The sequence below is a fragment of the Acinonyx jubatus genome, chromosome D1 (assembly GCF_027475565.1).
Source record: "Acinonyx jubatus isolate Ajub_Pintada_27869175 chromosome D1, VMU_Ajub_asm_v1.0, whole genome shotgun sequence".
NCBI classification, from domain to species: domain Eukaryota; kingdom Metazoa; phylum Chordata; class Mammalia; order Carnivora; family Felidae; genus Acinonyx; species Acinonyx jubatus.
In genome coordinates this window covers 13,278,372-13,302,798 of record NC_069390.1, presented here as the reverse complement: position 1 = coordinate 13,302,798, position 24,427 = coordinate 13,278,372, and the positions used below count along the sequence as shown (strand labels likewise).

The 24,427-nt window shown below is 39.2% G+C and overlaps 1 protein-coding gene across 1 annotated transcript in view; it reads left to right on the top strand.

Moving 5' to 3' along the window:
- The first annotated feature begins 514 nt into the window (after positions 1-514).
- The window catches only part of LOC106988351 (fatty acid desaturase 2-like protein FADS2B), a 38,490-nt gene continuing 14,577 nt past the window's right edge, over positions 515-24,427 (top strand). Inside the window, exons 1-6 of the mRNA XM_027052693.2 lie at positions 515-1,096; positions 9,822-9,932; positions 12,891-13,088; positions 14,570-14,671; positions 19,381-19,506; positions 22,138-22,198. Of these exons, the coding sequence (XP_026908494.1) occupies positions 770-1,096; positions 9,822-9,932; positions 12,891-13,088; positions 14,570-14,671; positions 19,381-19,506; positions 22,138-22,198 (925 nt within the window). The 5' untranslated portion in view covers positions 515-769. The remainder of the gene's footprint in view (positions 1,097-9,821; positions 9,933-12,890; positions 13,089-14,569; positions 14,672-19,380; positions 19,507-22,137; positions 22,199-24,427) is intronic.

The window sequence follows — 24,427 nt, the reverse complement described above, 5'->3', positions numbered from 1 at the left end:
AATCAGATAAAGCAACGGCTTTATCAGATTAAATCAGATGTGACAACGGCTTCGTAAATCATCATGCAATCTGGCAAACATCTGTTGCTATTACCTTTAGACGTGTGACAGATTTAGACGGCTTTCAAAGAATAAAGAGAAAAACTAGTTTCCCACTCATTGCTGTTTTTGATACATTTAAACCTTGCTTTCAAAAAATATTGCTTAAAAAAATGAAAACCCTAAGGAGAAATAACAGCTGTCATACAGAATATCTCCCGAGTCCCCCAAGCATTCGTGTCATCCTAGAGATTTTGATAGCTTTTGTTCACACGTGGAATTAACAAACCTAAATGTCTCTATCCACAGGCACGCCAGAGAGCTGGTGAACCCAACTCCATGGAGTGGCAGTGTAGGACAGCCCTGTGACTTGAGTCTTGCCCCACGGCCCTGGGGCGGGCCACAACTTTCAGACCAACTGTGATTGGTCCAAACTCTTTACCAGGGGACATTTAATGATGAAAGAGGATGCTGCTAAGACATCAGCCCGCAGAGAGAAGGAAGGTGACCAAGACTCTAGCAAGGCAGAGAAAATCAGGACAGTCAGAGAAGTGTGAGGCTGGGGATGAGCTCACTGTCAGGATGGTGAAGAGATAACTAGGTTAAAAAGTTTTCTGTGCAGGCATCACACTGCAGTACAAGAAGAAGGAAGGAAAAGTGTCATTTTATGGTCTAATCAGAGGCAAATATTAGAAATTTCAGGAGCCAACCCAGAAATCAGAGGGGTACAATGACGACGAAGGTTGAAGACAAGCATGCAGGTAATGGGAACCTTGTAGGAAAGGGTCAGCCATACCTGGGTGAGAAGTATCAAGCGAATGGGAAACCAGTAGCAAATGGGAGAGGTGAGATCTCTGTAAAGCAGGAGGCAAATGGAACGTGTGGCGTGCCCAGAAAAAGTCTCAACATGTACAGCTGGCAGGAGATCCAGAAACACAATCAGAAGGCTGATCAGTGGCTGGTGATCAATCGCAAGGTCTACGATGTTACTGGCTGGGCCAACAAGCATCCAGGGGGGAGCCGAGTCCTCAACCACTATGCTGGGGAAGATGCCACGGTAAGGAACTCAAAGCTCTGCCTTCTCCCTTCTGACTGGTGGGTGGCTGGGACTTGGCTCTCATTACCAAAGCATTTTGAGTACGTGCTCAAACTCCACAATTGCTCATCTCCTCCCAAACCAATTTTTCAGGATTCCTATCCTGCAAGAACCTGAAACCAAATAAGCCTCAAGGACTAGCTCCTATTTTGGGATGGGCTCAGATGCTGACAGTGGATACTGTTTGTGTATTTTGGATCTTGTTTTCTCTTGGTGTTGTGTTTTGAATTGGAGTCACTGTTTGCTTCCTGGTTTAGTATAGTTGACACACAACATTTCATTAGTTCAAGTGTACAGTATAGTGATTCAACAATTCTATACACTAGGCTATGCTCACCACAAGTGTGGCTACCATCTGTCACTGTCTTTTAAGAAGAAAGTTACAAATGCATGAGTAAAATTTGGGAAAAATCACGTCTGTGCCCATCTAGAAATTTCTCAGACTCTTATAAATGGGGTGTGTAAAAGGAAGACAGCAATTCACATGATAGGCATCAAAATGTTAATAACAATAACACAAACCTACAATTACGGATAGTGCTTTTCTAACCCAAGTCACAGGATCAGCTCAGATGATGTGTTGGCAAAGATGCAGGCCTTCAACCACCTTGGAAATAACTGATAAACTCACTCAGCTTGAGACAGCTGAGCTGATGAATCTTTAATTTTCTGATGATGTTTATCTCTAAGAAGTTAGGGAAAAAACATGATTCCACATCCAATTCTAGCCAACAAGGTGGAATTAATTAATAAAATAAAACCATCAGGACTTTAGGACAAAATACCCATGCCACCTTGGGATTCATATCTTAAGAATGAAAATCCTGAGCGTGGCCAGCCATGTACCCTAGACTTCATGTAAGTAAATCCAAAAATGTTTGGAGAAAAGATTCTTGCAAAGGAAGATGGTTCAAGAAGAATGGGAGGCTCCAGAGGAGTTCTGACAAATGTAATACCCCATAGCTACTCAGAATTCAGGGAGCCTGAGCTTGGCAACTGGATATATGAACGTGGGAAAGTTGTTAAAATGCTCGCAGCCTCTGCTTCATCATTTGTAAAATGGAAATGACCTTACCAATCTAACTGGTTTATGGTAAGTGGGACTAATGCTTGTAAAGTGTTTAGCACAATGCCAAACACTTAATAAAGTTTCGTTAAATTTTAACTATTATGATTTATCTCACTGGCATCCATAGCCTCAGAGGTGTGATTATTATTTCCTGTTTACCACCAGCTTAGAAATCTTGATTATATTTGGTGTCATCTGATTGGGAACAGAGGAGCCCATGGTGGAGAAGCATCATTCTCTCTAGTGAAGGAGGCCAGGACATAAAGGACCTACAATCAGAGACTTACTATACAACCTAAGAGGTGTTTGCAGGTTGTGCCCTGAAAGGCAACTGTGGACTAAAGAAAGTATAATCTCTGTGAGCTGACCTTCAACGCATGGCTGCACTGGCCCAGAAGAGAGAACCATTCTTTTATTTACATGGAAACTCTCCTCCAAGTTTCCACCCTCCTGATAAAAGGGTAATAATGATAGTCTTTCCCACAAGATCATTAATTTACTCATTTATTTAGTCATCCATTCTAAAACCCTTGTTAAAGGCTGAGCATAATGATTAAGTATACAGGGTTGGGAATGAAAAAGGCCTGGCTTGTATCTGAGCTCAACTACTTACTAAGAATGTCTTGAGGAGGTTGCTGAAGCTCTTGGAGCCCCAGCTCTTTTATCTAGAAAGTGGGAATAACAACACTTTCATCTTAACCTTGTGAAAGTCAGTAGTACTTATGGTGTTTGGTACAGATTAGATACTGAAAAAATGGCAATGCTTTTGTTTTATTATTGCTTAGTTCTTCTGAGATGGGTTCTAGTTTTCTCCAAAGAAAAGGTTCCATAAAACAAAATCAGTATATCTACTCCTGTTATTTCCCATCTGAGTTGTCTGATTTTTTTCAAACTATACGATTTAAAACTAATGGCACAGTGCTAATTATCACAGAGTAGGCCCAGTCTTCTAATCTGATGAGAGTTTGCTGGGGAAAAGCCAGAAACAAACTGTAAATCCAAGAAGAATTGATTATATAGTTATCAATATGATAACATATGATGGGCTGTTTTGCAATTATTAAATGAGGATGACAAAGCATTTGAGGACAAGACATGCAAATGAAGCAATATTTGGCCACAAGTTTCATGTAAGGCAACAGTATGTTCCAGGACCATGAAAGGAATAAACGCAATCTTGTGATGCATGTACATGAGCAGCATGTCCAGGACAAAGAAAGCAAGTTAAGATCTTGTGTGCTGGTCAACCCACTTCTTATCTCTGGTCACCACACTCTAAGTAGGACACTGAGAAACTTGAGTTCTTTCTCGTGAGGATCAAAGGACAATATGAGAGGGAAATGATGAAAAAAACTTAGAGGAAATATAGAAAAGTCCATCTAGCTATTTGGAGGACTACCATGTGGAAGACAGGAGAGTTGTGTGCAATTCCAAAAGGATGGCATGGAGCCAATGGAGGTGAGGCTAGGGCAGAAGAAGAGAGGATGTGCACAGAGGTGGAGTGAAAATAGGGTTCACGTCAGGAGTAAACACCCAGGCAAAATGGGCATCTCAGCTTAGCCGCTTTCTTTTTAGGACAATATTGGCATGTATTAAGTGCTCAGTTAGTGTCAGTGACTCTCATAGCATGAGGAGGAGAGGACGAAGGGAGAGGAGGGGTAGAGAAAGAGAAAGGGGAAGGAGAGGAAGGGAGTTGAAGTCTGAGCCATGTCTTCCCCTTCTCCCTCTTTTTCCACTACACAGAATGACACTTCTCTGGTCAGCATCCCTCCTCACCCCCAATCAGCACAACAAAACCAACCAGGATTTCTAAGTATTAACGAAGGAAAGTAATAATAAGTAATAATAGTTGTATCTTCTCTAGGTTGTCAACATTTCTTAAATTATCTGGTTCTCACTGGAACAATGATTCAGGTAGAAAATAGGTGGAGAAGTAGAGAGAGAGAGGAGTACTGAGGTGCTAATAGGGGAAGATGGGTCATGAGGACATGCTTTCTTTCAGAAAGGTCAATCTGGCAGCCAAGTGAAAGCTGCACTGAAGAAGAGTCAGCCGAAATTGGAGGAAGCCCAGGGAATATGTTGAAGATCTGAACAAGGCATTGACCACAGGAATGGAAAAGAGGGGGTGGCTGCAAAGGATGTCTAAGAGACATAATTTATAAAATGTGATGAGTGACTGGTTGAGTAATCGTGGAGAAACAGTCTGACTTGTGCATATGTGACATAGTGAACTAGGTGACTATATCCATGACAGAATAGGGAAGCCAGGAGGATGAGCAGGTTTGGGAGGGAGAGCAGAGAGAGAGAGAACTGGGGCTGGAGCTCAGCAGAAAGTATTGCAGAAAAAACCTTGGTATAGGGAAGAGCTTTCAAATAATGAAAGTTCTCAAACAATTAAATGAATTGCAGTGGAAAAATAACCCTCTGCTTATTCCTGTGGGTGAAGGGGAATCTGGGTGACTTTAAGTGAACATTCTCCATTCCAAAAAGGCTTTCTCCCAGATAAAGGGCAAAGACGGCATTCTCCTTACAAACTGACCTATTCATAATTCATGTACTACCCAAAATATGAGGAGACTTGTTCTAGCCTTTGCCTTGGAGTGCATGAGGCCAGAGATGGGTAAGCATAAGAGAAATTACTCAAAGATGTGGTAATGCATATGTGGTTGGGTGTTGACTACTCTGGTGAGCTTTTGTGAGGTGAGTAAATCAAAATCCATGATCTAGTTATCATGTTTTGTAACTCTGTGCGTGTGGGGGGTGTGTGTGTGTGTGGGGGGGGTGTGTATAAACATTCACCATTGGTGTTTTATTTCCTGAATTTGGGAAATTTCAACCCACCCCAGACGAACTAAATATAATATAAAAATGCAATCATTTATTGATTTATTTATTTGGTCTGATTTCCAAAGCCTAAGCTCTTAGCCACTAGGCTAGATCCTCAATAAGGTTTAACAGTGACTGAATAAATTAATGGAAGAATTAATAAACCCACTGGGCAGAGTGGGTGCCATTATTATCTATATTTAGAAAAAAACCGAGGTTTGAGAAATAAAGTAATTTGCCCAATATAAACCAGCTTACTCCTACTGCACTGTGCCTTAATGTGAACAGGAAAGGCACACTCCTTGGGTGGTTGTAGCACAAGATTTTCCAAATGGAATGATTGCTGGATTTTAGACCATACACACCCTCCTGGTTGGGTGCCTTTGTGAAGGGCATAATCTCTCAACAGTACTTAAGTTGTAAAGGCAGGCTTTTGTAAAGGCAGGGAAAGTCAGAAGGACTTTCCATATTTTTCTCTTCCTGTAGGGATCATGCTTCTACAATAAAGCACATCTCCCCATCTCCCATTCAATAACAGCAGAAAGTTAGCAGGATTTCTAAGCTATTTGTAAAAGCCAAATAGTCACATCTTTCCTGTGTTGATATTGTTTTGGAAATAATCAGTTTTGGATGAGTGTCGGTACAAATTTATGAATAGATTGAGGAGCAGGATTATGGCTGAGAAGGTAATCAATCAAAAGACTGCCAGATGAAATGGGAGATGCTGGGTAGGGAAGAGAGGCTGGTTGTTAAGACCTACGTCCTCTGAACTCAACACATTTGAATGCTTCCAGCTTTTTCCTTGTTAGAGAAATCCTATACTCATCTCTTCATTCTTCCTTTCCCGTATTCATCAGGCATTCACTGATAATATGCCATATTCCAGGCAGAGTGAGACAGTAGGCATAATTTAATCAATAACACATGGCCTTAGTCTTCAAAAACTCTTAAATACCTAGGAACAAATTTATCCAAGAAGGTTAAAGACCCACATACTAGAAAATATAAGACATAAATGAGAGAAACTGAGGAAGATATAAATAAATGGAAAGATATTCTATGCTTATGGATTGGAAGAATTAATATTGCTAAAATGTCCATACTACCCTAAACAATCTACAGGTTCAATGCAATCCTTGTCAGAATTCCAATGGTATTTTTCATAGAAATAGAATAAACAATCCTAAAATGTGTACAGAACCATAAAAGACCCCAAACAGCCAAAGCAACAATTAGCAATCTTGAGAAAGAACAAACCTGGATTTCAGTACATGCTACAAAGCTACAGATGAATGGATAAAGAAAATGTGATACCTATGCATGCACGCACACACACACACACACACACACACACACACACAAATACACACAAACAAAGTGGAATACAATTCATCCATAAAAAAGAATGAAGTCTTGCCATTGGCCCCAACATGGATGGACCCATAAAGCATTATGCTAAGTGAAATATGTTAGACAGAGAAAGACAAATGCCATATGATGTTATTTATATGTGGAACCTAAAAAAGAAAACAAAAAACCAAGCTCATAGATACAGAAAATAGATTGGTGGCTACCAGAGGCAGGAGGTTTCTCCTGTGAAGAAGCTCAAAAGTACAAGCTTCCAGTTATATTAAAAAAAATCACGGGGATATAATGTACAGCATGATGACTATAGTTAGTAATACTGTATTACATATTTGAAAATTGCTGAGAGATTAAATTTTAAAAGTTATCACAAGTGAAAAAAAAAATTGGGGATTATGTAAGGTGACAGATGTTAACCAGACTCATTGTGGTGATTATTTTGCAATGCACACGAATATCAAATCATTCTGTTGTACACCTGAAGCCAAGGTAATGTTATATGTCAATTATACTAAATTTTAAAAGAAACACAAGAAGACCACCTGAGAAGGGGCAAGTACACAGCTTCATTAAAATATAATTTGAAAAGTTATAGAAGCTAGAGGAGCCCAGAGAAATCATAAATAACTTTACTGAGTTAGGGGAGACAATTTGTAATCTGAATCTTAAAGGATGAAAAGGAATTTTTATAGAAAGAAAATGGAGGAAGTCAGTCAAGACAAAGGAAACAGTATGTTCAAAGTTTCAGAACAATAGACAGGCATGGAATATTTATTGAATGGAGAGAGGTCAGGTCTGGTAAACAAGATGGTTCATGAAAGGTAATGGTGAAAGGTGAGCCTGGAGAGGTAGGTTGGAGCCAGAGGCAATGTGAGGGGATTAAAACCTAACGTGGGAAGATATTACTATCCGCCCAGCAGATACATGCTGATTTTAGCATCATCCCAATCTGGCATCACTTCTCTCTTAAGAGGCCTTTCAGAAAAGTAATTATACATGTTATGACTGGAATAAACCTTTACAGCTTCATGGCTGTAAAATCACATAGCCTTTAGTTCAAATCCTAGCTTACTATCTACCTAATTATTGTGGCATTTTGGACGAGACGTTCTCTCCTCTGAGACTTGGTATCTTTATCTTTACAGAAGAAGCAATGGAATCTCATAGATCCAAGGTGATGGTTATGAATTGGCCCATAGAGTCTCTTGTACACAGGATATACACAACAGATGTTAGAACTATCCCCTCTTCCTTTCAGTTTACCCACTCTCCTTCCTTCAGCAGGAATATACTTGCCCAAGAGTGTTGATAACATAGCCTGTTTTTACAAGTCTTTCAAAAAAAAAAAAAAAGGATTTAACGACTTCCACAATATCCAGACTCTATTAGGAAATGCTTTTACATCAAATATCTAAGACTACCCAAACTCCTTTGTTATGCTGCTCATCAGTACAATGAAAAGAGGTCCACATAGCAGGGCAATGCCTACTATGCTGGAAAATTCTGTTGGTCTTTAGGCTATGTGATTACAGCATTGCCTGCAAATCTTGCTGGGAATCAGAAAAAATGATGAACCCAGAAGAACATTATCATCAGCATACTGTTCCAGGACTCTGTATGACTGCTCAGAGTAAAACAAAATTTCAATGGCTTACCTTTCTTCTACACTCTTAACTTGATCCATGAGAATGTTTTCCATCCTAATCTGCTTTTAAACAAGTAGAATATGATTTGCCACTATGGATCATTCTGAAATACTTTAATTCCTTTCTTAATCACAGAAAGGCTCTCTTCCTGGTTTGGGAAACTAAGTTTTAGACCCACAGAATGTGATAGTTAAGAAAAACTTTTGAAATTATATAGTGCAGAATTTCCCAGGGTGGGTCAGAGGAAGTATGCAGAAACAGAATGAGCAATAGAGACTGGACTGGTTCTAGCAAATACAAAATCCTTTTCCATCATTTAATCTAGAGACCCTGAGGAGAAGTAAGTCTAAAGAGTTGATACTGCACCCTTTTAATTAATGTTATTCATTATATAAACACCCTCTTATAAAGTAGGGTTCTATGTAGTTCTTAGATGTATCCAAGGTTGCTTTACACTTTGAAGATGGAAGGTTCATTATATTCACTAAAACAATTTAGAGTTCATACCACATTAGGCTTTGGAGTATAGGAAGAAAATCTCTGAGTTGTTATATTGAAGAGAATGTAGGTAGTAAGTTATTAGCACTTGAAGTATATATACAAGAAAGATGGCTAATATGTTGATTTGCTTAATCCCTACAATCACTTTATGAATTGGTTGGCTATTACCATCACCCTTATGTTAGAGAAAACAGAAGCACAGACAAGTTCAAGAAACTTGTCCACAATTACACAGCTAGTAAGTAGAAACCAGAATTTAGGTACAGAAAGACCACTCCAGGGTCCACTGTCTTAGTCACTACTATGGAACAACAGCACTTTAGAGTCATGTGTGTGGCTTCCACGTATTCAAGTTATGATCTTAGTTATATTTCCTCATTTTTGATCACTCCTGTTCTCAAAGCTGCAATAGCAGAAAGTCTAATATCTACCTCTTGGAGAATTCTCCTTCCCCAAAATCTGTTTAATTCTTTGGGAAGGAAGAGAATATCTCTTACTTTCAAATACAAGCAGGATATAAGAACCACCACTGTTTGTCACAGCCTGTTTGAGGTCCTACTTAACATGGACCTGAGACGGGGAAAAACAGTTGGTCACCTCTATGTTCCTGGCTGTCACAACCCTTGCAGAGATTGGCCTAGTACTTTTTAGAAAAAATGATGAGACCCCTCCAGTGAAAAACTTGTGAAGAGCGTGTACTTTAGACAGCTCAGACCTCAGGGGCTGTGCTCCCTTTCTCTCCTGTGAATTAATCCTACACTATCAATGTCAACTTTAACCAGTTTTTTTTTTAAGAACTTAATTCAAATGTTTCATTCCTCTTGGCATTGGCCAGGAACCAAGAGGGATATTTGATGGGAGGTGTGCTTTTCACAGCTAGTCATGGTTGCTGTGTGCTTCTATGTGAGCAACTTTTACCACCCTGATGTTGGGCTTTAAAGATTCATCATGGCTTGCTAACTCAAGCAAACTAATTCTTCTGGTGCTCAGTAAAGTAAACAGTGATCTCTCCCAATGCTCAGGAATATCCTGGCTGTGTTGGGCTTGCCTAATGAAGCAGTGCCTCAGGTAGGTGGATCTCCAGCATGAAGCTTTCATAGAGTATCTCCAAGGGTAATTTTGATTGTTCAACTTGAAGCATCAACCTGGGGTTAGAAGAAATCCTCTGTAATAGAGTCTGCTGATTCCCAAGATGGGCACAGGATGAAGTAAGGAAAGGGACTATTCTGTAGATAAGCATGTGTCTCCTAAGCCTCTATCAATTCTCTGTGATTTACAGGATGTCTTCAGAGCCATGCACCTGGACCTTGACATTGTAAAATTGTACCTTAAGCCACTGCTCATTGGAGAGCTTGCCCCAGAAGAGCCCAGCCAGGAGAGAAACAAAAGTGTGAGTGGGGTCTCAGGACCCTTGAACATATGGAGGGATGGGGACAAAGGCCAGTTGAGCAATTCCTGACATATCCAAGAATTGATCCTTTTTTGTGAGAAACTGACCATTATGCCTAGGTGAGCCTGTAATAGCATAAATGAGTAGTTTCTACATATTATAAAACAATGTCATCCTCCTTAGACATTCAGAACTCTTAAATCTCTGTGTAAGAAAGGAATGAATTGTTTGGTCCTACAGTACCCCAGAAGTTCTGTGTCTCTACGTACCTCCTTTATGTCAGGCAACTACCAGATACAACTTTTGTCCAGTGACTGCTTACAATTGCTTGATGTCTGTGCCTATATTCACTGCTAAAGTAAGTTTGGTGAAAGCAGTAGATATGTATGTATATTTTGCTTATCTCTGTGTCCTCAAGAACCCACCTGCACAGGATCAGACATGTAGTAGAGACTCCCTAAATAGCTACCAAATGAAAGTTGTGAATATATCCTAACAGCAGCCCTTTTTACATTTGGTGAAATTATAGTCCAGGGAAAATAAGTTACTTTCTGAAAGCCCCATAGTTGGTGTATCAAGGAACCAGGATTCCAAGTCACTTCTTTCTGACCCCAAGGAAGGGTGCCACTCTTTCTTTCCCTACTACTTTGGCCACCTGAAATACCATCTTCCAAAGGACAGGGTCTTTATAAGATTAGACATTCACTAGGATGATTTTACATAAGGCTTAAAAGGATTTTGACTACTATTGAGCATTTCATTTTTTTTTTTTTTTGCAATCTGTTTTGTTAAAGCTGCTTACATTCTGTGTAATTCTTCTGAAATAATTTGTACCCAATATTGACCCATATATCACTGTGAGGAGAATAGAATTAGCATTATACTTCTGCTTCAGGAAATGAGGAAACAAACTCACTGAGGAACAGGCAGATTCTGAAGACGCATAACTCATTTTGTGTAGACCTCAGACAAACACTTAGGCTCACCCCTCAGGCCCACATGCATCCCACACAGCTGTGTGTCAGGAAACCCAGTCCTGTATTTGGCAGCGAGGGCTCTGAGGCTGCACAGCTTAGATTCACAGCCCAACTCTGCCACAGGTTGTATGGGTTCAGGCCACTTCCCAAACCTCTCCATGGCTCAATTTCTCTCTCTGTAAAAGAGCGACGACAGTTGCACCAACTTCCTAGAAGATATTGGGGAATTATGGAAAGAGTTAAAAGCGCTTCAAGTGCTTAGAACAGTGTCTGGAATGTAGTAAATGCTCAACAAATTTTAGATACTATCATCATGAACTCACTCGTGGCACCAGCAATTGACAAACCTCCAGATATGTCACCATCATTTAGGGCAGGAGACTCTAGGGTAAAAAAAAGAAATTGATGCAAAGCTTAATTGTTTCTGCTAAAATTTTCTTGAAGGAAAAGAAAATCCACTAATGGTTGATAACTATAAGACAACAATTCATTATCTAAAAGAGTATTGGTTTCTGGGGGGCTTTCATCAAACTCACTTTAGCAGTGAATATAGGCACAGACATCAACTTTCTGGCCGAAAGTTTTCTTTAGTGCATCTATGTAGATACTATGTATGTGTGCAAAATAATACATATATACTCAGATATATGTCTATAGACAATTAATATGAGCACAACACTTGTGTCAGAAAACATAAGTTGAATTCCTGCCTCTATCACCTACTTGCTGATGATTTCAGACCAGTGCTCATCCGGGCTTGCTGACCCCTTACTCTGTACACTAGATGAGTTGGAAAATATGACCAGGTTGGCAAGCACTCTAGAGATGCCTCTTAAAGTTATCCACGGTCACCAAAATTCCAAAGTTGATGGAGGCTTGAGAGATGAACCCAGGACACAGATCTTTTAAAAGTTGAATCAGTGAATTTTTTTTTTGCTTCTAGAATTATGTTCATATATATATATATATATATATATATATATATATATATATATATATATAAATTCTCTCCTTTCATGTATCTGAATGATCCTGCTCTCTTTCTTATGCTCTGGTCATTATGTCACCTGTCCTGGTTTCAAACCCATTCATTAGTCATTAAGCAAAGAGTTATTTCTTTCCAGCCCTTGCACTGACTCTACAGTCTGACTGGCAAGCTTATAAACCAATACTAGACTTGCTCATGCACCCACATGCACATATGCATGTTACATAAACACAGAACCAGGAAACCCCCACCCCCCACAACACATATCAGCAGACACACACTAATGCCACCAGAGAGCCTGCCCTGTTTCTAAGGATCCATCAATCAGCTCACAAGAAAGTCATCCTTTGAGCTAATCCAAGTGAACAGCATTGTTTTGTCCATTTTTATTTTATTTTTTTAAATATAATTTATTGTCAAGTTGGCTTCCATACAACACCCAGTGCTCATCCCAACAAGTGCCCTCCTCAATGCCCCTGCATTTTTCTGTGTTCATCATTTTAATGAAAGGGTCCTTTGCACATACTGAACTGCTGATGATGTAGAAAATTCTGTGTAAGCTGTACCACTAACTACAGTAACACAGATCCATATAGACAACACAGTTCTCCAAAGCATTATTGGAGATCAATCAATCAATACCCGAAGCAATACTGATGGTTTGAAAGGCAACAGTTAGACACAATAACCATCTTCACAGCCCCCCTGCCAAAAAAAACCCCACAAATTCTGAGCTCCAAAATAGTTTGAGGACAGTTTACAAACTACTACTCCTCTTTCTATTCTCCAGGGGAAAAAAATGTTATCATAACTTTTCAAAAAAGTTTTGTTTGTTCATAGTTTTATGTTTTTAATTTTGCCCAATTAAATTTATTAATATAATTAAATTTGTATTCATAAAATTAAGGTACTAATAAGGTAATATAATGGATTATTGTGTTCATTTGTGTTCCCTGAGGGAACTAATTCCTTCCTTGAACATTTATTTCTCAGTCCCAGTTGGTGGAAGATTTCCGAGAATTGCGGAGAACATTAGAGGCCATGAACATGTTCAAGGCCAACCCAATGTTCTTCTTCCTTCACTTCGTCCAGGTCTTGATTTTAGAAACTCTGGCTTGGCTAATAGTGTGGCATTTTGGCAGTGGCTGGCCTGTGACAATATTCATCTCCTGCCTTCTCACAATTTCCCAGGTAAGCACATACCCTAAAACCAAGCAGTGGCTTTAGGGGACGATTCAGAATTGTTTCCTTCTCCCTTTAGACCTGCACCAGCTGCTGTCTGACACCTCCTAGCAAGCTGCTCATCAGTGTCTGACACCAGCAAGTTCCACACCTTGCCAGACCCCAGTCTCTTGTCTGTAAAATAAGGATAATTTTTATGGAAATATTCTCTACTAACAAAGTTAACGTGAAAACACCTAGCACAGTGACTGACACATAGAAAGTATTTAATTTATGACAGATGCTAGTCTTTGCCCAATTGTACCCATACCAGTTCAGTAACTGAAGTCATTTCCCAGCCATGTAACACTCACCTTTATCTTGTATTCATCTTTCAATCAACAAAGAGAGAGAGAGAGTCAAACCAAGAAACAAACTCTTAACTATAAAGAATGAACTGATGGCTACCAGAGGGGAGGGGGCGGGGGAAGGGTGAAATACGTGAGTGCACAAGGAGTGCACTTGTCATGATGAGCACCAGGGGTTGTATGGAAATGTTGAATCGCTATATTGTACACCTGGAGCTAATATTACATTGCATGTTAGCTAACTAGAAATTAAATAACACTTAAAAAAAAAGAATGTGTGGATTCCACCATAAATGCCAATCAACTACTGGGACATGGCAGAACATCTGATCAATCTTTGTTGAATGATGTGTGAATCTGTAAACATGGCTTTCTGTGAGTGCAACACTGCATTGAGGACATGAAGGAAAACGCACCTGGTTCCTGCTCTTGGGTAAAGAGTCTTTCAGTGGGAGAGATTCATGTTCAAACTTGTAAACATACAACATGACAGAATGACATTAATGCCAAGGACAGGAACAAACGTGCTGTTGAAGCAGAAAGAGGCATTTAATTCTCATTGGAATAAGTGCAGAAGGTTTTATGGAAAATTAATGTCAATGTTAATTCCAGGATGTATGTTAATTTTTTTTTGTAAAGTCAATTTTCTTTATTCCTTGAAAAGCAATTCTTTTGGAAACTGGAAAGGAAACATTTGTTTGGTACTTAGCATAAGCCAAGCACTTTGTAGGTATTTAAGTTGCCCAACAGTCCATGAGTAAAATGTTATTATCCCTACTTAGCAGGTAAAGAGCTGAGGTTTGGAGCTACTGAGTAATTTGCCAAGATCTGTGCAACACATACATGGTGAAGAATGATTTAGAATCCAAATCTTCCTGACTCCAAAGGCCATACCCTTTCTAATCTTCACTGGAAGATTTTGACAGTGACAAGGAAAATGTTCTATACTGACAGAACCCCATGCACAAAGGCACACTAGTGGGAAAGAACACAATGTGTAAGAAATAGAAAGTGAACTTGGCTTGGAGCCAGATAAGATCCCCCACCATTCTTCTCCTATGGGCTTTGAATCTATGAGTGAGCTCATTTATTAATTTCCTCTTGACTCCTCAACTTCTTTAACAACAATTTCATCTCTTCTAGTGTCAAAGTTCATATCTGCAGCATGACTTGGGACACCTTTCCATATTTACGAAGTCCAAATGGAACCACCTGATGCAAAAACTTATGATGAGTCATTGCAAGGTACAGGATGTTCATGGAGCATGATGGGATTCTCATGCTCCTAAGACAATGGTTACCACGTTTTTTTGTGCAGTCATATTAGTAAAAAATGTTTATGCACAAATAGATTCGTAAATATGCTAACAATGTAAATATTACATACATACTAATATGTAATATGACATTGTAATATATATGCTAAAATTAAGATTTTAATTTTTTATAAGGAAAGGTTTATTTTTATTTAGGAAGTTCCAACAGTTTTTCTTACTTTAAAAAACTCTTTAGCCAATCCTTGAGATCCCATTAAAAAACCACCACACAGGAGGATTGTGCCTTTATAAATGAAGAGGTGCTCTGTAAAATCATGAATGGGAATGTTCTTAGAAGAAGTCTAAACATTTACTGCTGGGAAGCAACAGGAATTCAGCAAGCCTGATTAGTCTTGGAAGGATAAGGCTATGATGAAATAAAGGGAAGGATGCAGAAGAGATAAAAGTGAAGAAAAAGAGAAAGAGTGGACAAGAAAGGTCAGATGGCACTGTTCAAGAGTCAAGGACTGTATCCCAGACTGGTGGAAAATGCAGTGGTGATGATGGCAGTTGGTCTTGCCTCCTCTTGCCCAAACTCCAGGAGGGCAGGTGCTTTGTTCTATGAGCCACTGCAGTGCAACACCTAGCAGAGTACCTGGCACATAGTAGGTCTTCAATAGCATTTGTTGAGTGGATGGATGGATAGATGGATGGATGAACCAAGGTAACAGTACAGGACTGCCAAGACTGGGTTTTAGCTCTGACTTGACAAGGCTTCCTGTTTGATCTTGACTGAGTCATATTCTATCTCTGACTCTCAGTGTTCTCATCTTTAATATTAGGAGTTAAACAGGATGTCTGTTTTTCTATGACATTCTAGGACTTAGTGACTATGTACTCTGGCCCGGATGGGGGAAAATGCCTCTGAGCCTTCCATTAAGCCAAATCTTGCATTCAAGGCAGCTCATTTTAGGAAAAACTCCTAAGCACTGACTCAGAGCCTACTTGTTTTGCCTTAACACAGTGGTTTTATATTGAACTGAAAGATACTTACAATAAGTCTTATCAACCCTCTTTCCAGTTGGGCAAACTAAGCTTAAGTAGATTAAGTAACACAGAGTTGGATCTGGATTCATATTAGAATTAAGTCTGTTCCTCAAAATGGTTAGAATGATTAAAATTGTCATTTTACGTGATAAGTTTCATTTAACTCGAAAATTTCTATAGGTACACAGTTCTGCCCTCTTTCTACTCATGCTTGATTGACAAAGTGTTTCTGTATCCAGTCAGAAATGTTTACCACAGAATAAAAGCAAAAACAGTTTCTTATGTCCTGGTGAGAATTAAGGTAATTCCTTTTGAGGAAGTCAGAGGAAAAGAAAGACTCATGTGTCTTGGAGGTAATTGACAGTTGACTTGATGCCAGTATAAGTAATATTTCAAGCTCCACCCTTGCTGGTCCTTTTAAAAAAAAATCACTGCTTTCCCACTTGTCCAAATTTGTACACAGCTCTCTCTATATAAATTATGTTGCCAGAAACAATTTTGCACTAGTTGAAATGAATATAACCTTGATGACTCATGAACGGAGTAAATAAATAGGAAATGCTCTAAAAGCAAATTGAGTATACTCTACCTTTTTGCAGATAAAACCAGTGATTTGTGAGCAAAATGAGTGTAGGCTTCAAACTACCTGTAGGAAGGAAAGGTGGACAGGAGGGAGGCAGCAAAGAAAATTGTAATATAAACAGCAACAATGTCACCTTCTACATACATCACAATTTTAAATTTCAAAACTTGACTTACTATCATTTTACCCTTGCCCTGAGGGGTTTTGGGGCGGAGTTTTTTTTTTGGAATTTTCACTCACTAGCTGTGCTAGTAATTGTGTATGCCTGATCTTTGCAGTGTTTGTGCAATAAAACAGTGCTTCTGAAAGTATACCATGAAATTTCTGCGCATATTTTGGACTTTTGTGCAATGTTCAAATCAAAATGGGCTCCCTGTAGCATATTTTTCAATGCCCCCTCCCAAGATGCAGCATGCACAGTTTGAAAACTATAAGAATCAAGAATCAAGGATTATACTAGGGACAAAGAGACAGAGTATTTGATATTAAGACCTGCCTTAAAAATCTGGCCTATCCTCTTTCCAGGACTACATCCTAAAATAATTTCGGGGGAGGGGTGTGAAGCATGTTATTTCCTTTAATATTTTTCTCATCCATTCCAGATGAGGAAATTGCCCAAGGCCACGCATACCCAGTAGCAGGGCTTTGAATTCAAGCCAAAAAAAAAAAAAAAAAAAATGGCTTCAGGCCAAAGTTTGGATTTCTTCTAATGCACCAAGAAAGGACCTAACTTGGGAATGAGGAATGACCTAGGGTGGTTTCTGTATGGGATTGGGTGCAGGGGCAGCCTATTTGCATGTAGCTGATAATCTTCACTTCCAGCTGGATCACTCTATCCCTTGCCACCAGTAATTGTGGCTTCCAGACCGAGGGGTAAGGGTAGAGCCAGCTGCTTTAGATCACAATTACTCCCATCACTGTTCTAAATTCCAGGACCTTGAGTTGTCAAGATCTTCTCCCTGACCTATCATGAATCAAAATTTGTCTCTCCTATTACCAACTTCCACAGATAGTCATTGACTGCAAGAGTACAGATAAAATGTTGGCTCTCAAAGGATTTAATTAACAAAGTGAATCACTGCTTATTGCAGTGTCCTTGTTTGTCTATTGCTCCCATAGGTTGTATGTTTCATAAGTATGGGAACCCCATTTTATCATGTCTAACTCTATATTCCGAATGCTTGTTTCAGTGTCTGATGCATGGGATGTACTTTAAAATAAATAATGAAAAGAGCAAGTGCATAACTGTAAAAGTGAGTGGGTGGTATGCAGTCAGATGCAAGAAGAGCAGAGTGCAATGAGGACCCCATAGGGGGAGTAAAAATTGATGAGTCTAGTTCAGTTTGACATATCATGAGACATGCAAAGGAAATGTTTGGAAAGTGATTTTCCTTTCACGCATGAGATTTAGCAGATAGATGTGGGATGGAGGAAGAGAGATTCCACTACAAGGATGGTAGGGAGTGTTAGAGGTGAAAAGAGACTATTGCTCCTGAGAGGTGGGGGTCACCAGGGGTTTGCTAAGAGAGGACTCTACAACAAGGACTATGGAAGGCAGTACTAACACTTGCAGATTTTCAAACATGCCCATCCCCCTCAACCATGGATGTAGTGTCCAGATCCGCATAGTCCAACAGAAATATAATGCAAGCCACATTAAAATGACATAAATCGGGGCGCCTGGGTGGCTCAGTCGGTTAAGCGTCCGACTTCGGCTCAGGTCACGATCTCACGGTCCGTGAGTTCAAGCCCCGCGTCGGGCTCTGGGCTGATGGCTCAGAGCCTGGAGCCTCCTTCCTATTCTGTGTCTCCTTCTCTCTCTGCCCCTCCCCCGTTCATGCTCTGTCTCTGTCTCAAAAATAAATTAAAACGTTAAAAAAAATTTAAAAAAATAAAATGACATAAATCATTTTAAATTATCTAACAACATTTCAAAAGTTAACTTTATCACCATATATATATATACATATATATACGTTCAAAATTATTATCATTTCTACATGTAATCAATATAAAAAATTTTAATACGATATTTTACTCTCCTTTTTTCATCCCGAGTCTCAAGATCCAATATTACACACATACTGCTCATCTTAATTTGACTAGTTACACTTCAAGTGCTCAATAACCAGCATGTAGCTCGTAGCTATCATATTGGACTGTGAAAATGTAAAACATGTTTAGGCCAGTTATTGAGAGATGTCAAATATGCAATAAAAAACAAATACTCTTTATTCTTATGTAATAATTTATGCAATAGGGGAAAGGAGAGGAAATTGAATTTCTCAATATGCCAACATTTTACATACATCATCTCTTGTCTCCCCCAAACAACCCATGGAAGTAAATGTCATTATATCATATTTACTGCAGATGGAATACAGGCTCAAAGAGGGTGAAATTTACCCAAACCACAAAGCAGTGTTTATACATCCAGGATATGGAACCATATTGATGTGCTTCCAAATCCTTCCTCTATTAAAACTTTCACACTGTCATTGAGAGAGAGAAAATCACAAACAACCTAATCAGAGATGATTTGAGCTCAGAGCCAATTGAATTATTTTTATTCTCATTTATCTTTATATGAGATCATGGAAGCCTGAACTTGCAGTAATGTGAGCCAAGCCCCCTACAAGATAATTTCAGATCCATGATTCATTTAAATATTCATGAAAGCAGGATTCCTAGGACCATTTTACCCCAAGAGCTAATTGAAGTTTTAGAGATGAGTTTTCTTTATTTGTAAAATAAGGATTTTCTCTGTCCTACTTATCTTCAGAATTTTTAAAATGAGGACTCCCCCCCCCCAAAAAAAGGATGGAAAAACATTTCATCTGAACAGGTTTTTGTGAATTTTGTGAATTTTCCTGAATCCCATGATTATTTGATTGCAGGCTTTGAGAGGCTCTGTCCAATGGGCCATTCTGTGACCCAGCAGTCAGGGAACAAGTACCAGAAGCTCAGATATCTTACTTTGACGTTGGAGATGCATGCAGAAAACTCTGAGAGCGAAGGACATCCCAGGAGAGAAATCTTGCAGCTAATGAACCCTCTCTTCTCCTCAGGGCCTGTCAACATCCTGGTGGAATCACCGACACTTCCAACATCATGTAAAAACAAACATCCACCCCAAAGACCCAGATATTGATATGGGTGCACTTTTCCTGCTTGGAGAATTGCAACCTGTCAAGGTATGTTTCGAACTCCTGAGCACTTAAGAAATGTTCCCAAAAGTGATTCCTGGAAATGTCTATGGTCTTGTCCCAGAAAGATGGAGCTGGGGGTTCCCACTTCAAGCACCTTCTCAGAGCATGTCTCCTTCTTTGAGTCCACGATATACACATGAAATAACTGAATTTGAGGCTGTACAAATAGAAGGAAATGTGGAGCATGTGATTCTATGGTCTTAAATGACACGCCGCCAACCTTCTATGGAAGGAAATATGGTAACTTGTATCACCCTGCTTGAGCAATCCTGGAGACAAACAGATCCCTGCCCAGTGGTCACCACTACAACAGAGGCAACATAAGTTGCTGTTAAGTAGTGAAACCAGATGACTGAAGCTGGCAATGACTCTCCAAAATTTAACGAGGATATGGAGACATTCATTCTCTCAGAGAAAAATATGTCAGTATATTCAATAAGCACTAAATCACAAGTATCTGAATAACTAGTTATCTCAACTAATTCTAGCTCAGTGAGAAGAGGCTGTACTAGTGTTTTTTAGTTTGTGTTCATTTGGTTCATTTATACATGAGCCACAGCCCAAGTGCTTTGTATGATACTTAGACATCTCACCTCTCATTTGGACTTGATAAACAATAGAGAAAGGAGAGAAAAAATCAACTCTGGAATTTGTCAGTTGATTTTTTTTAACCTCAACTTAAAATCATCATGTAAAGGACTATTACCAAATGTTTTAGGAGAAAGTCTTACTTCAAAGAAGGAGGTACAAGGGTAACTACAGAAAGGTCTCCCCCCTCTAGAGAAATGGTAGATCCTGAGAGTCAGGTGCTTAGAAAGAGGCTGCTATTTCCTAAAACAACTAAGGGGTTTTATTGAGAATGCAGTTCTGTCAGTTGCTGCCTGCACTTTGGGCTACATAAACCAAAAATTGTGTAACTTTTTAAAAATAAGTTTTCCCAGCTTCAGAAGACTGTACCTTCTTCTCCAGTTGAATTAGGAAACAAATCTCTTGACTAGACTTAAAAAAAATCTCTGGCTATGATCACAAATCAGTTGCTTTTGACAATGGCTCCACAAATAAGTTGGACTTCTCTGATGTTTGTGGACTCCTACGCTCATCAACAAAAGTGTGATACTTTGATTTCTCTAATCATCCCCACAGAGCAAGAAGGATTTGTCTTAACTGAATTTTATGAAGCAGGCTGCCCCTCCCCAGAAGTACCTCCTTAAGGCTATGTTCAGTATACATGCTGCCTCTTCACAAATGATGGAGGTCACCTCCTAAGTTTTATAGCTGCTCTTGGGACATGTCCCTAGACCTTAGAGTTCCGTGTAATAGAGTTTCAGAGCTACTGTCTGAGACATTGCTTGAAATTATTTAAACTCTAAAATTCAGTTGTTTACATTTTAAAAAAATAGTTCTGGTGAGCCCTGAACTTTTCCTTCCATCTCACTTTACTGCCAATTTTTCTACCATTTTGTTCAAACATTCTACTTTCCAGGTCCTGTGATCATGTTCTAGAAGACTTACAGCCCTCCTTTGGAGTGAGACTCAAAAACAGTCCTCCATCTAGGTGTGCCAGCTCCCAGGAATTTCCACCTGCTCTTTTCCCCATGTTTCCCACTACTTAAAAATCTGGAGGTTTGAGAGGAATTGCAAATAGCTCTTATTACATCATCAACATGCTATTTCTTTTTATCTATGACACTAAAAGAAGGAAAGATCAACCCTACTATCCAAATATGAAAAGAAGTCTATATGCAGGAAGGGAGGTATCAACAAAATGGAGGAGAGGCAGAAATCAAACAATGCCCATAGTGTTGTGTCCAAGTGAACATACAGTAAAAATATAGAGCAGACATAAATCTTCATTTTCATTCATTCAACTAAACATTTATTGTATGTTTACTAGGATATATAACCACTACCTCTATGCCTCCCCTCAGAGTATTTGCTGTCCTTATGCACTGAGCACAGACTAAATTAACTAAGGAGATTCCTAGAAAATTAATCAAATTCCCAGCATTAAGATTTTATGTAATATCATTACACCTTAGAAATAGTTCATCACAGTGTGACATCCATAATGAGAACACAAAGGAGGAAAGATGGGACAGATAAGAAGGACAATGTCTATATCTTTTATCATATTACCATTTGATAAAGATCTGTTGAAAGAATGAATGGACATGGAGACTGAGCTTCAAGCAGAATTCTAAACACCATAGTTAAGAGAAGCTAGAAAAACTCATCAGAAATATTCCCTTTTGGTCACCACTCCACTCCATAGAAGGACAAAAAATTTTCAAAATGGCTTCCATGGGAATTTTTTAAAAAAATCACAATCGCCATAGTCAAATGTAAGAATTACCCACATTTAATTAAAGCAAAATGATGCTGCAATATTTCCTCTTATTCCAGTTCTGGTTCTTCTAGTGCCTCAGGTGTGACAGCCAAAAAATTCTGACCATATGGCTCTTTCCATAGAGATTTTAAACACACATACACACACACACACACACACACACACACACACACACACACACACACATACACACACACAGAGCAATGTTCTTGAGCATTAATGACCACAAGTATTGTCTCTTATTTTAGTTTTATGCTCTCTCCTTTCAGTTTGGCAAGATGAAAATCAAGTACATCGACTATGAAAAGCAGCACCTGTATTTCTACATGGGTGAGTCTCGTTGGAGCCACTTTCCTTATCATCCCATGTCCCTGAAGCAAGCTGTTGTCAAGCCAGACGGCACAACAGCAATGCTCTCACAGAGAGACCAGCCCATGTCTTATTGTGACTTGGAAAAACGTCATGTCATATTTCAGACTTCCTGGGGACAAACATCTGAAAAGGAAAAATTGGAAAGCAAATAGGCAGTTTAATTTTAATGTGCACCTCATGAGATGCTTCAGGAGGGATGGAAGCCAATCAAGGAGCCTTGCATCTGAGACTATCATAGAAAAACTAAACACCTGTCCAGAATAAAAGAATAGTGGTATTTGGATAGGGAGGAAAGAGAAATAGGAAAAGAATGCCAAAGCATTGACATTATGAAGCCATAAGATGTAGATACTTAGGAATAAAAGGCACCTGAGAGCTACTGTGTGAGAGAAAGATGGTTGCTCCAATGGCCCACATAAAGTTGCAGAAGATATTTTAGTGGACAGAGACATATATGTATGTATGTATGTATGTATGTACATATTTTGGTTTTTAAGGTAATTAAAACTGACCAAGCAGAAAAATTTATTGATACCGTAGTACAGTCTAAATTTAACATAATTTTTTTACAGAAAGCCAATATTTGAACAATCAATGGTAAAGATGGTTTTTGTTTAGTTTTTTTAATATGAAATTTATTGTCCAATTCGTTTCCATACAACACCCAGTGCTCATCCCAACCAGTGCCCTCCTCAGTGCTCATCACCTCTCCTGTTCTGCATCCCACTTAATGCCTACAGCCTTCTGTGCCATTTGGTACCCTTGTTGGAGATCTATTCCTAGCTGTGGAATATGCTGCCTCCAAGACCCAAAGAGGCCTACTGGGACCCTCTGGTTCTTTCTTCATAAATTTTACTTCGAATGGAGTATTCTAGCATACCCCTAACCACTGGACCTGTAAAACTCACCCAACATTTCAAGTTCCTGAATCCTAACAGGTGTTTGTGTGTTTGTGTTCTGTCTCCCACCCTCTGGAGCAGAGGTGTGTTGTTTTTTTGTTTTTGTTTGTGTTTTAATATGAAATTTATTGTCAAATTGTCTTTCATACAACACCGAGTGTTCATCCCAACAGGTGCCCTCCTCAATGCCCATCACCCACTTTCCCCTCCCTCCCACCCCCCATCAACCCAAGTTTATTCTCAGTCTTTAAGAGTCTCTTATGGTTTGCCTCCCTCCATCTCTAACTTTTTGTTCCACCTTCCCCTCCCCCATGGTCTTCTGTTAAGTTTCTCAGGATCCACATAAGAGTGAAAACATATGGTATCTGTCTTTCTCTGTATGACTTATTTCACTTAGCATCACACTCTCCAGTTCCATCCACGTTGCTACAAAAGGCCAGATTTCATTCTTTCTCATTCCCACGTAGTATTCCATTGTATACATAAACCACAATTTCTTTATCTATTTGTCAGTTGATGGACACTTAGGCTCTTTCCCTAATTTGGCTATTGTTGAAAGTGCTATAAACATTGGGGTACAAGTGCCCCTATGCATCAGCACTCCTGTATCCCTTGGGTAACTTCCTAGTGGTGCTATTGCTCTGTCATAGGGTAGATCTATTATTAATTTTTTGAGGAATCTCCACACTGTTTTCCAGAGCAGTTGCACCAGTTTGCAATCCCACCAACAGTGCAAGAGGGCTCCCGTTTCTCCACATCCTCTCCAGCATCTATAGTCTCCTGATTTGTTCATTTTAGCTACTCTGACTGGGGTGAGGTGATATCTGAGTATGGTTTTGATTTGCATTTCCCTGATGAGGAGCGACGTTGAGCATCTTTTCATGTGTAAAGATGTTTTAAAACACAAAGGAAATCTTCCATCAATCAAAGTGTATTTTGTAAGGTAAAGGGTTTTTAATTTCTAAACTGCTGTCATTTATACCAAAAAGCTTTCAAGAAGAGCATAACTGTTAAGACCTAGAACACTGTTCAGTTTCTACCTGGAGAGTACAGTGGTATTTCTAGTCAACTTCTGAATTTCAGTAAACCTGCAAATGTTTAAACTCCCACTTTATAAACACAAGTCACTGGAAATCTTTTATGATAGTTGCACCCAATGTAGTGAAAATCATATGTATGTACGAATATATATAAATAGATCTGAGTGTGGGTTCAAGCTGAAAGAAAATAGGGTAGCTACATAATTCTGATATTGATAAATAGCAATCTATCAATGGGTGGCTTAGTC